This window comes from Loxodonta africana, chromosome 4 (genome assembly GCF_030014295.1).
Source record: "Loxodonta africana isolate mLoxAfr1 chromosome 4, mLoxAfr1.hap2, whole genome shotgun sequence".
Classification (NCBI taxonomy): Eukaryota; Metazoa; Chordata; class Mammalia; order Proboscidea; family Elephantidae; genus Loxodonta; species Loxodonta africana.
Genome location: NC_087345.1, coordinates 151,828,982 through 151,841,171, shown reverse-complemented (window position 1 = coordinate 151,841,171; position 12,190 = coordinate 151,828,982). Strand labels below are relative to the sequence as shown.

General features: G+C 39.4%; 1 protein-coding gene across 3 annotated transcripts in view; it reads left to right on the top strand.

The window, feature by feature from the left end:
* UPF2 (UPF2 regulator of nonsense mediated mRNA decay) overlaps window positions 1-7,635 on the top strand; it is a 140,013-nt gene extending 132,378 nt beyond the window's left edge. For 2 of the 3 annotated variants that reach the window (XM_010590732.3, XM_003410584.4), the window contains exons 20-22: window positions 5-146; window positions 1,506-1,626; window positions 6,344-7,635. In XM_010590732.3, coding sequence (XP_010589034.1) covers window positions 5-146; window positions 1,506-1,626; window positions 6,344-6,353 — 273 coding nt within the window. In that variant the 3' untranslated portion in view covers window positions 6,354-7,635. Of the gene's footprint in view, window positions 1-4; window positions 147-1,505; window positions 1,631-6,343 lie in introns of those variants that run through there. The other variant, XM_064284855.1, reaches the window with a different exon arrangement.
* The last annotated feature ends 4,555 nt before the right edge of the window (window positions 7,636-12,190 follow it).

Here is a 12,190-nt window from a genome sequence, read left to right as displayed (position 1 = left end):
TCAGTTTAAGATCCTTAATGTACCCATGTCTTCCCAACTTGCTGCAAATCATTGGAACCAGCAACAGGCGGAACAAGAAGAAAGGATGAGAATGAAAAAGCTCACACTAGATATCAACGAACGGCAAGAACAAGAAGATTACCAAGGTAAAAAGTGATTGACAGAAGTGGAAAATTTGGATGCCTTTTGAAATTTTTTAATATAGTGTATCGAAGTTGTTATCCTCTCTTACCTTTTCATGCCATGTTTTGTGCATATTTAGCCTGAGAAGTTAATGTTTTTTCTATCCCATTCTGTCATCGTTTTTCTCTTATTTTAAAATAGCAATAAATAATTTTGATCATCTGCTGCTAACTCCACGGAGCCCTGGTGGTACAGTCGTTAAGCGCTTGGCTGCTAACCGAAAGGTTGGTAGTTCAAACCTGCCAGCAGCTCCGCGGGAGAAAGATGTGGCAGTCTGCTTCGTAAAGATTAAAAAAAAAAAAAAAAGCTTCCATAAAGATTACAGCCTTGGGAACCCTATGGGGCAGTTCTATGGTTGCTATGAGTTGGAATCCACTCCACAGCAGTGGGTTTGGCTTTTGGTCTTTTTTATTGTTAACTCTATAATTAGATTCCATATTGTTAGCCATGTTTACAAGTGAGAAAATAATCAATTTTTAATTGTCTCATGTTGCCAGCCAATTGTGAGCAAATTAATTCAACAAATGTATATTACCTCAGTTGTACATATGGGAATCCTGGTCTCAGGACCCAGTATTCCTTCAGATTTGAGGGCATATTTGTTTTATGCATGTATACTCTTGGGTTAATTGCAGCCTTACATACAGAGTCCATAGACTCCTCATAAGCCAGCCTTTTGGCATTTGTGTGGTACCCAGATTCTAGAGCCATAAGCATGTTGTTTACATAGCACTTTACTGAACAAACTGCTGTTTGTGCAAGAGAGTGTTGTGCAAATAAGTATTTGTGATTTTCTTTTAATCCACTTCTAGAGTCTTGTTTCCCAATTGATGCCCAACATTCTTAATAACAATAGCTAACGCTCATTAAATGCTTACTATGGGTAGAACACTGTTTTATGTACTTTTTACAAAGCACTTAACCCTCAGAACTCTGTAAATTCTATTATTATTCCCATTTCACATTTAAGGAAACTGAACCAAAAGTCCCATAACTAGTAAATGGCAGAGCTGGGATTTGAACCAATATTGTAGGCCCGCCCCCAAACACCGTGCTTATTAGTTATGACATTGTAGTGCCTCTTACACTGTTTTACTGCCTCATAAAACACTTAGGTAGTGGCCAAAGGTGAACATTAGGCATTAAAAGAATCTCATCTCCTGAGATGCTCTCTCAGTACTTCTTAATTTGAATTACTATTTTTCTTCAGTCAGCTGTCTGACAGAACTAATAAACTTGATCTCCTTAGGATTTTCTTTGCTTCATAAGGAGAGTATATTTATAAGCATTAAACTCATTTTATTTTTTGCCCCTAATTACAGAAATGCTGCAGTCTCTTGCACAGCGCCCAGCTCCAGCAAACACGAATCGTGAGCGAAGGCCTCGTTACCAACATCCAAAGGGAGCACCTAATGCAGATCTAATCTTTAAGACTGGTGGGAGGTAAGACAGGATTTACTTAACTTCTTTCTGAGCTATTTGTTTTTCATGACTTTGAATTGAGTAAATTAGAGAATTCTGGATTATATGTTAAGGATAAAGGCCAGCCTAATCATTAGCAAAATAGGGAAGTCTTTGGATTGTAGATAGAGAAAGAAATTCTGTTTTATATGTCAGTCGTGGCTTTTTTTTTTTTTTTTAAGATAGTGATTTTAGCCATAGAGAGCCTGGCTTTTGTTCTCTCTGAGCAGACTTCTTTGGAATTTTTATTTTCTCTTTTGAATTTATAGAGAGGACTAGTTATAGATTGATTTGAGAGAAATTGCAGGTTTTGCATCAGGATTTCTTAGTTCATTTAATAATCTTGTTGTTTACGAAAACTAATAATTTTTTTGTTTGTTTTTTACGAAAACTAATAAATACCCTGTTTGCTAGACTTTCAAGCATGCAGGTAACGTTTGTTTTGCATTTGGCTCCTTATAGTCTGATTTCCACCCCTGCCATTTCACTGATATGGCCTTTGCCAGGATCACCACCTATCTCCCTGTTGCTTAATTCAATAGTGTTTTTTTTTTTTAATATTGTTTTTGGTGAGAGTTGACACAGCAAATCAGGCTCCCATTTAACAATTTCTACACAAATTATTCAGTGACATTGACTACATTTTTCACTGTGTCAATATTCTTATTAATTCAGTTTTGGTTGTCACATGAGTTTTTTTTCCTTCTAAATTTTGTTTTGTTGTCATTTAGAATATATACAGCAAAACATACCAATTCAACAGTTTCTACATGTACAATTTAGTGACCAATTACATTTTTTTGGTTGTGCAGCCATTCTCACCCCTCTTTTCTGAGTTGTTCCTCCCTCATTAACATAAACTCACTATCCCTACGGTTCCTATCTAATCTTTTGAGTTGCTGTTGTCCATTTGATCCCATATAGTCTTAAAAGAGCACAGTGCTCAAGGCAGACCTTTTTTACTAGCTAAGCTAAATTATTGTTTGATTTTACAATGACTTCAGGGAATATTTTTGGTTTAAGGTTTAAAGATTATCTCAGGGCAGTAGTTTCGGGGGTTCATCCACCCTCCATGGCTCCAGAAAGTCTAGAGCCAGTGAGAATTTGAATTTCGGTTCTGTATTTTCCCCCTTTTGATCAGGACTCTTCTATAGTTCAATAGTCTTTTTAGGTTTTATCTCAGCAGCGTTCAGGATTGTAAACTCTCCTTTTTTTCTTGAAACACTGTCTTCCCTTTGCCCTTCCTTTGTCTGCGACTCTGCTTCTTCTCTTTTTCTCTTACCGCACCTACTCCTGACTCCTTACTCTTTTATGCACTTTCTACTGCCTAAAAATATTAGTGTTCCTCAGGGTCCGTCATACACCCTCTTCTCTTACCATTGTATACTTTTCCCATGGCCCGGTTACTATCTGTATCTCTGGCCCAGACCTCACATTTTAGTTTCTGACTATATATCCAACTGTCTTCTAAACAACCACCTAGATGTCTCAGAAATACCAGCCTCATGTGTTTCCTACCTCTGAAGCCTCTCTCTCATCTGTTGCTCTCTAGCTGTCCAAACTAGAAAAGGAGGTTTTGTTTTTTATTTGCCCTCCTCCCCCAGTTCCTGTAGCTACTTAATTACCAAATCTACTGCATTCTACTACTAAATGTCTCTCACACATGTCCATTTCAGTCCACCCCCACTGCCAAGACCCTAGATCAGACTACCATCATCTCTCACTTCTATTAATTGACTTCTCCAGTTCATGCCCCTTGCAGTTCATTCTCTCTGTTCTACCCATAGTGATCTTTCTAAAACCCAAATCTTACATCTGATTATGTGATTCTTTTGACTGAAACGCCGCAGTAGCTCCTCATGGCTTATAAAGTCCAAACTCCCTGACTTGGTTAACAAGGCCCTGCATGATATGGATCTCCTTACCTTACTGACTTATCTCTTGCTATTTTTTTCCCTAACCTCAGACAAAATGGCATTTTAGTTCTTCTTTTTTTTTTTTCACCTCTCTCTGTTTGGAGCACTCTCCTGCTTTTCCCCTGGATTACTCCTGCGTGTTCTTCAGGTCTTACCTTATTATTCTAAAGTCTGACATAGGTCAGTGATTATATGCCACCATGACTCACTGCCCTTCGATAGTCTTTGTCCTACTTAATTACTTGTTAGCTTGTCTCTGTAAAGACTCTGTGAGGGCAGGGCCTAAGTCTTACCTTGTTTTCCATCATATCTCCTTCATAGCTCTTGGTGCTTGGCGTGTAGTAGATGCTCAGTAAATATTTGTTAAATGGACAAAGGAACTTTTTAAAGTCTATGTTTAGTCATTTAATAAACCATTTAAGTTCTCTTGCCTCCAGATTTGCTCCCTAGCTCTTACCTCTTGTTTTCCAGGTTTTGTGAGAGTGCCAACTCTTCAGCATATTTCTTTTCCTGTTTAAAATCTCTTATTAAAATCAAAACTTGAGGAGAAAAACCCTAGGTTGTTCATCATTTTTAAGAATAACACTCCGTAAGATACTGTAGGGTCCCTGGATGGCACAAACAGTTAAACGCTCGGCTGCTAGCTAAAAGGTTGGCAGTTTGAACCTACCCAGAGACTCCTCGGAAGACAGGCCTGGTGATCTGCTCCCGAAAAGTCACAGCCTTGACAACCCTATGGAACAGTTCTGCTCTGCACATATGGGGTTGCCATGAGTTGAAATCGACTTGACGGCAACTAACAACAGTCACAACAGCAAAGTATTATGAATGTGATTTTAAAAACCACTGCTCCTAAGATGGATAAACATTGTTGTAGAACAAGCAAACATGTAAACATGAATGTTTGAGCCTTTTGTCATACCAGATGCTCTTTGCCATTTTTTAAACTTAAGTTGTAAGTGTAGTTTTAAATGTAGTTGTTTGAAAGAATGTAACTGATGGAATGGCAGCTTCTGGTGGCTTGGCTCCTTTTTATTTTCTTCTTATTAATTCTGGGCCAGACTTAATAGAGCAGTGAGTTCATCAGATATCTTAAGGAAAACATGCTAGAGTGGTGAACTTCTGTACCAAGGGGGGAAAATTCTGTGAGTGAAGCCTGAGAAACTTTTGACTAGTACTTTTTTTTTGAACAGCAGTTATTGATGATGTTTTACAGTAGATAAAGGGAAGTTTATTTGTAAACTGGTTATTAAAGCAGTTTTAAAATTTTGCCCACCTGTGGATTTTAATGGGCTTTCAGACATTAATTATAATTTTTGTATTTTCTAATAAGAGGATCCTTGTTAAAATAGGAGTATAAATTAAAATTTTAGCCTTCTCACTGGGCAGTGATGCCCTAACAAATTATAGGCATTTGCATATAATGAGTTAAAATGGCAACAGAACTCCAAGTAAAACTATTATCTAGGTATTCCATAATGCAGAACAGGGTTGTTTTCCACTGTGCTAGTGGAGCCCTGGTGGCGCAGTGGTTAAGCATTCAGGTGCTAACCAAAAAGTCAGCAGTTCAAATCTGCCAGCTGCTCCTTGGAAACCTTTTGGGGTAGTTCTACCCAGTCCTGTGGGGTCTCTTGGAGTCAGAATCAACTTGACGGCAATGAGTTTTGGTTTTATGGTTTTTTTGGGGTTTTTTTTTTTTTTTTTTTTGGTAGTGTTGAAAAAACTGAAATTTAGCATCTCTGGCAAGTGTTAGTACTAATTTGGCTTATATGCTGCTGTAAACGCATCTGGGTTATACCAGTAGTCTTCAAACTTTAAAAATACATACTAGTCATCTAAGACTTTTCATAAAATGCGGGCTCTGATTTGTTTCTGACAAGCTCCCAGGTGATGCCAGAACCACTGCAGACCACACCTTGAGTAGCAGAGTGATATACTGCCAGACTTTTTTTTTAATGCAACATTTTTTATTAGATGTTCCCTTTATGCCCTTATTGTAAGGTCGAATAAGTGATAGTTTGTTACCATACAGGGTCCCTCCTAGAAGGGCATTTAAATGCATATTGTAAATACTTTTTGAGCTCTTAAGTTTTTTAATTTTTCACAATGATTACTTGCCTATAAATCAGTCAGGTGACATCCTATATTCACTATAACTAGTGATAAAAATATATTATACTTCTCAAAGACAGAACATTTTTTTTTCCTATCATTCATTGCATTTATTTAAAGTATTCTAATTTAGGCAGTTGTTTTGTCTTGACTTCAGGAGAAAAAAAAAAACACCCAGTGCCATCGATTCGACTAGCAGATTTGAACTGTCGACCCTCTGGTTAGCAGCCAGATCAGGAGAGATCATTTTATCTTCTCTTTCTCTCTGGGTATACATGTGTTATTGACCGTTTTTCTCATTCAGTTCAATTTTATAGGAATTATCGGATACATCCACCTGAGAATATACTTTCCCATATTTGTATTTTATTCCTTGAAAGTTTCTTGGTGATCAGACTTACCCTCTGACAAAGAAACAAGCCATGAAGTCTTAGCCTCTTAGCAGTTAGTCATAGAGAAGATCCAGGGGGCCACCCATCCATTCACTGTCAGGATTACTCCCTTTTGGTACTCACCTGCTGCTGTTCTTAGTCCTGTATAGAGTGTATATGCTCTGAAAAAAACAATAATTTGGAGAAGTCGCTAAACAATGGTTGGTCGCGCTTTAGGGACATTTTCTTGCCAGAGGTTTGTCTGGCAGCCAGTTAACGTTACCGTGTTTGTACCTTTAGGAGGCGTTGACCCAGCAGCACGTGTCATCTCATTAGGTCCTGTATCTGATGTTGTGGATAGTGGAGTCCTCCAGCAATTGAATGAGAGCAGTGGACACATCTCAGCATGTCGGTCTAGAGAGTTGCGAATCTAAACCTGGGACAGGCTGGGGCCATGAGGCAGAAACACCAGCCTCTGCCAACACCGGAACAAGCCGACGCTTCCAGATATGGCGTAAAAGGCCTTTTGTAATGGAAACCACGCGAGGGTTAATCTTCTCTTGAGAATGGCAGTCAAGAAATGTGATGGTTAACTTGACTACTGAGCAGTTACACTAAGAAGAGCTGTCAATGAGATGATTGAGCCGGAGAAGAAAAGGTTGTGATGGTAATGGTATGGGGGAAATGAACTTGAGTTTTAAACTTGATTTGAGTTACAGTGTCTCTGAATTGAACATCCCATGTTGGAAGAAGATACATTTGGGGGCTCCAGGACTACAGTAGAAAAGTATAGAGCAAGCAGTAAAATCTTCTAGTAAAAACTTACATGCAGGACAACAAAATGATGAAAGATATCCAACTACCAGATATTCCACCAGGAAGGCTTTTGTCTTAGGAATTTGTTTCAAGAGGAACAAGGGATGAGGGAGAAAAATCAGTTTTATCCATCAGAGTCAGTGATGCAAAATTGCCTGTTAGGGTAAAAGGAAAATGCGAAGACGATTAGTACGCAGAGCATTAATTCAGATGGCTTAGCGAAGTCTGATACCAGCCCGAGGACAGGGATACAGTTGAGCCCATTGTAAGTATCATTGAAAACAAAAATGTGCCAGTCAGCATGTCACAGAAAATGAACGAAGGACAACAAGAAGTGGATCAGAATATTTTGTTGACCTTCATGGGTTTACAGCCTCTGTCTCTAACAAAGTATGGAAACAAGTAGAGCTTTTTATTTTGCTTTTGTTTTTGTTTTGTTTTGTTTTGTCCCCCACCCCACCCCCACTAAATAGAAATGAGGGTTCTTAGTCTGTTTCTGACAATCTGTTAATTTATAGGATAGTTGTCTTTCGTTTGCTTTCCAGTAGGCATAGTAAATTTAGTTAAAGAGCATATCTGTATGCTACAACTTGATTACATCTTTTTTTCTAGCTATTTTGCATTTTTTCTTTTACCATGTTTCAGTTTCTGCATGTAGATTTAAAAAAGAAACAAAATGTGTAAAGTTGTAACATTTCACATGGAAATGCTGCCCGATCTTCACCAGCTTCAGAAATCTGACCTTTGCGGATGCTGCAATAAAGTGTTGTAACTTAGATTTGGCCTGGTTTTGTTTTATTTGGTTTGTGTTTTGGAAACCTATTAAATGGGTAATTATTGAAATCGGTGTTTTCCAAGGTCATCTTTGTGCTTTATAAAATATTCTCAGAGATAGTTTCCTTATTTCACTTCGCTGTGACATTCCATATTTGCATTATTTTCTTGGGTGCCTCAGTTTATCCTTTGGATCAATACAAAAAGTAGCTTGTGGAGTTCAGTGGAATAAATGCTTTTAGAATAGGCATAAAGCTGGTTAAGATGGAAAGCGTTGGCACAGTGTGGTTTAGCGTGAGGCAGAGCTTATGATCTTATCTAAGGTGTGCTGCGAGATTGATAGAACGCCTCACGGCAGGTGACTCAGAACCATTATTGTTTTCAGTTTATTTCCAGATGTTAACTCTAATGCTGACTTAAAAAATCCAAAAGGAGTTACTGTAATAGCTATTGCTAAAATTTCTAAAATTCAGCTGAGAGTCATTGAAATTTGAAAGGAAACAGACTTCTTTTTTTGCTTTATTATTTTTTATTGTGGTGGTAAAAACATATTCAACAAAACATATGCCAACTCAACAATTTCTATACATTAATTACATTCTTTAAGTTGTGCAACTATTCTCGGTATGTTTTACCAAATCGTTCCACCACCATTAACATAAAAATAAACTCAGTGCCCACTAACCAAAAATTCCCCCACCCCCTTCCTCCTGTTCCTGGTAACCACTAATAATCTTTGGTTTCTATATATTTGCTCATTTCATATAAGTGAAATTATACAGTATTTGTCCTTTTCCAAGTGCCTTACTTTAGTCGGCATGATACTTTCAAGGTTCTGTGTTGCAACATGTATCAGTATTTCATTTCTCTTTATGGCGGAGTAGTAGTCCATTGTATGTATACACCACGTTTTGTTTATCCACTCGTGTTGATGGACATTTCTACTTTTTGGCTGTTGTGTAAAGTGCTACAGTGAGCATTGGTGTACAGGTTTCTGTTCGCATTCCTGCCGTCACTTCTGAGTGTATACCTAGGATTGGGATTTCTGAGTCACATGATAATTCTATGTTCAGCTTTTTGAGGAGCCACCAAAGTGTCTTCCACCAGCAATGGATGAAGGTTCCAGTTTCTCCAGACCTCACCAACGCTTGGTGTTTTCCGTTCTTTTGATTCTAATGGCGGGGGGGAGGGTTTGAGGTGATATCTCATTGTGATTTTGATTTGCATCTCTATAATTGCTAATGGGAGCCCTGGTGGTGCAGTGGTAAAGAGCTGGACTGCTAACCAAAAAGGTCGGCAGTTCAAATCCACCAGCTGCTCCTTGGAAACTCTATGGGGCAGTTCTACTCTGTCCTATAGGGTCGCTACAAGTCAGAATCAACTCGATGGCAACAGATTTGGTTTTTTTAACTGCTAATGACATTGAGTATCTTTTCTTGTGCTTGTTGGCCGTTTGAAAAAACAGACTTTTAATTAAAACAAAAAAGCTTCAAAACTTCCATTTATTTAGTTCTGTTAATTGTGTCTTTCAACTCTGTCATTATCTTCCTTGCTGACCTGTACACTATTATTATTGTTCGGGAAAATGGTTTATAAACTTTTATCATTTTTGTATTAAATCCAGGATTTAAATTGTTAGAGGGAGCCAAGGGTAGTTCTAAATGTTGCCTTTATACTACATATCATGCACAAGGCAGAGAATATCTGGTATCTGCTGTGATCTTTCACCTTTACTCACCTTTCATCTAGACAGCTATAATATGTTTTCAGAACCATAAAGAAAATGGACCAAATGCGATTCTTTGCAACATTGGTACTTTATTCCATTCCTGTTAACAAAGATAAGATTACTCGTGACCAAAAGACTAGCAATATATAAAATAGGTTCTATATTAGTCATTGAGAAGCTTTCTTATATTTAAAAAAAATAATGGGGAAAGCCATCTGAATTTTGAAAAATACTGTGATTTTGTAAAATTGTCAGTCTTTTAGACCTCTTTCTCCCTTGCGGTCCATCAAAGGTAAGCAGAGGTCAAGAAGCCTAGCTGTCAGACATCTTCCTTTGATCCTTTGACTCCTTTTGGGGGAGTGAAAAACTATAAAGCCCTCTGGGCAGCCTGAGGATCTGTCTTAAATTAAGTCCCTGCATGTTGCTTAGGAGAGCCTCTCAAACCTTGTATATTCTTACTTAACATATGTAACCAGTATGTCTTAGTTACCTAGTGCTGCTGCAACAACAGCAAAAAAAAAAAAACAAAAAAACCCCAAGTGGGTGGCTTTAAAGAAAAGATACTTACTGTCTCAGTTTTGGAGACTAGAAGTTCAAGTCTGGGCATGGCTCTAGGGGGAGGGTCCTTCCTGTTGCTAGCGCAGGCATTCCTTGGCTTGTAGACAGTTCCTCACCTGGTCTCTTTCCCTTGTTTATCTATGTCTAATCTACTCTTTTTGTAACATACCACTCAGAAGGGATTAGGTTTAGGACCCACCCTACTCTGGCATGACTCATTAACCTAACAAAAGAAACCCCCTATATCCAAACAAAGTCATATTTACAGGTACCAAAATCAAGCTGTTAGCAGCCCTACAGGACAGTAAAACTGCCCCATAGGGTTTCCAAGACTGCAGTCCTTAAAAGCAGGCTGCCACATCTTTTCTCCTGCAGAGAAGCTGATGGGAGTTCAAACCACTGACATTTCAGATAGCAGCCAAGTGTTTAACCACTGTGCCACCCAGGCTCATTTTTTATAAGTACAGAGACTTCAGTATAATTTGTGGGGGACATGATTCAATCCATAATACAGTACAAACTTGAGCCATTTAAAACTGGGCAGGCAGAAGAAAGAGGATACAGGTCGTACCCAGTGCTAGAAGAGCCTGGCAAGGGAAAAGAACACAAAAGGGGAGAGACAGCATGAGGCAAAAACGCCAGTAGGCCAGTAGGGTGTTAATCCCTAGACTGTATAGAATTTAGTTTTGGAAGAAACGCTCATTTTACAGATGAGGAATCTTTCAGAGAGAGTGTCTTAACCAACGCCATCCAGGATAGTAAAATCAGTAATTGATGGTATCAGAATTTTTGTGATAGCAGAAATAACTTCACTATAGGAATGAAAGAGGCCCAGGGTGGTGAGGCTAACCGCAAAGACAGGGTTAGACTCCAAATTTCCTAATAACTCCAACCATATCCTATAGCAAGTTTGTAATATTGGTAATGAAAAACCTAGCATATTTAAAAATATGCACAACAACCTTATAAAAGGCAGAGATGAAATATAAGTTCCCTGCTAAAATGGTTTTAAAGCTTTTATATAGACGCAGGAATAAACTTTCATCTATGCAAAAGTCCAATGTGTTATTTAGTTGCAAATAAAAGACACCCAGTTTGAATTCCCTTAAAGGAGATTATTACAAGAACCCTCAAGTATGAACCCAAGCACAGGAATATCGTTGGGCTTCAGAAACAACGAAATGCAGTCAAATGATCCATAAAAACAAAACCCAGTGCCGTTGAGTCCGACTCATAGCGACCCTATAGGGCAGAGTAGAACTGCCCCGTAGAGTTTCCAAGGAGCGCCTGGCGGATTCGAACTGCTGACCTTTTGGTTAGCAGCCGTAGCATTTAACCACTACACCACCAGGGTTTCCAAATGATCCATAAGTGGTGCAAATGGGTAAGCGCTAGACTACTAGTCAAAAGGTTGGTGATTCGAATCCTCCCAGAGGCGCCTGCAAAGACAGACCAGGTCATCTGCTTCCTGAAGGTCACAGCCTTGAAACCCTAAGGAGCACAGTTCTACTCTGCACACTTGGCGTCGCCATGAGTCAAAATTGACCCAGTTTTGCAATAAGCAAGGTATACACGGGTTTACTTGTGCTTACTAATCTGTAGTGCACAGTTTCCCCTGTTTTTCACCACATCATTGGTACCTCTCTTTGCCTACCTGGCCAGCACTGGGGAGAAAACCGAAAACTAAACCCGTTGCCATCCAGTCGATACCAACTGGTAGCGACCCCATATGACAGAGTAGAACTAACCCATAGGGTTTCATAGGCTATAATCTTTATGGGAGCAGATTGCCAGGCCTTTCTCCCATGGAACAGCTGGTGGGTTGGAACCACTGACCTTTTGGTTAGCAGCCGAGCAGTTAACCACTGCCTTTCCATTAGCAGCTGCTTAACCAGGACACCACCAGGGCTCCTCCCCCTGGGGGGGAGATGAGTGTAAAGGGAGGGAGGTTGCTCTGCTGTTCTTCAAAAGACATAAGCCCCAAAGTACAGGAGTCTAAGGTTAGAAAGAGAACTCCCTGGGAAGTGCTCAACAAATGTGACTGTGGCTCCCTTGGGCTCTGGAATTCTGAGGGAATCTGCCCCGCCCCCAGGGTGGGCCTGGCCATGTTCTGAGCCAGCGGCTCCTCCCACGTTGGGAACGGGTTTCTGCGTTTAAACAAACGCTGCCTCACCTCAGGCTGCTGATGAGCTCCCACTTGTCTTGTGTCTTGTCTGGTCTGACTAGTTGAGCTCTGGAATTTGGCAAGTGGAAATGGGTCCCATTTGCAC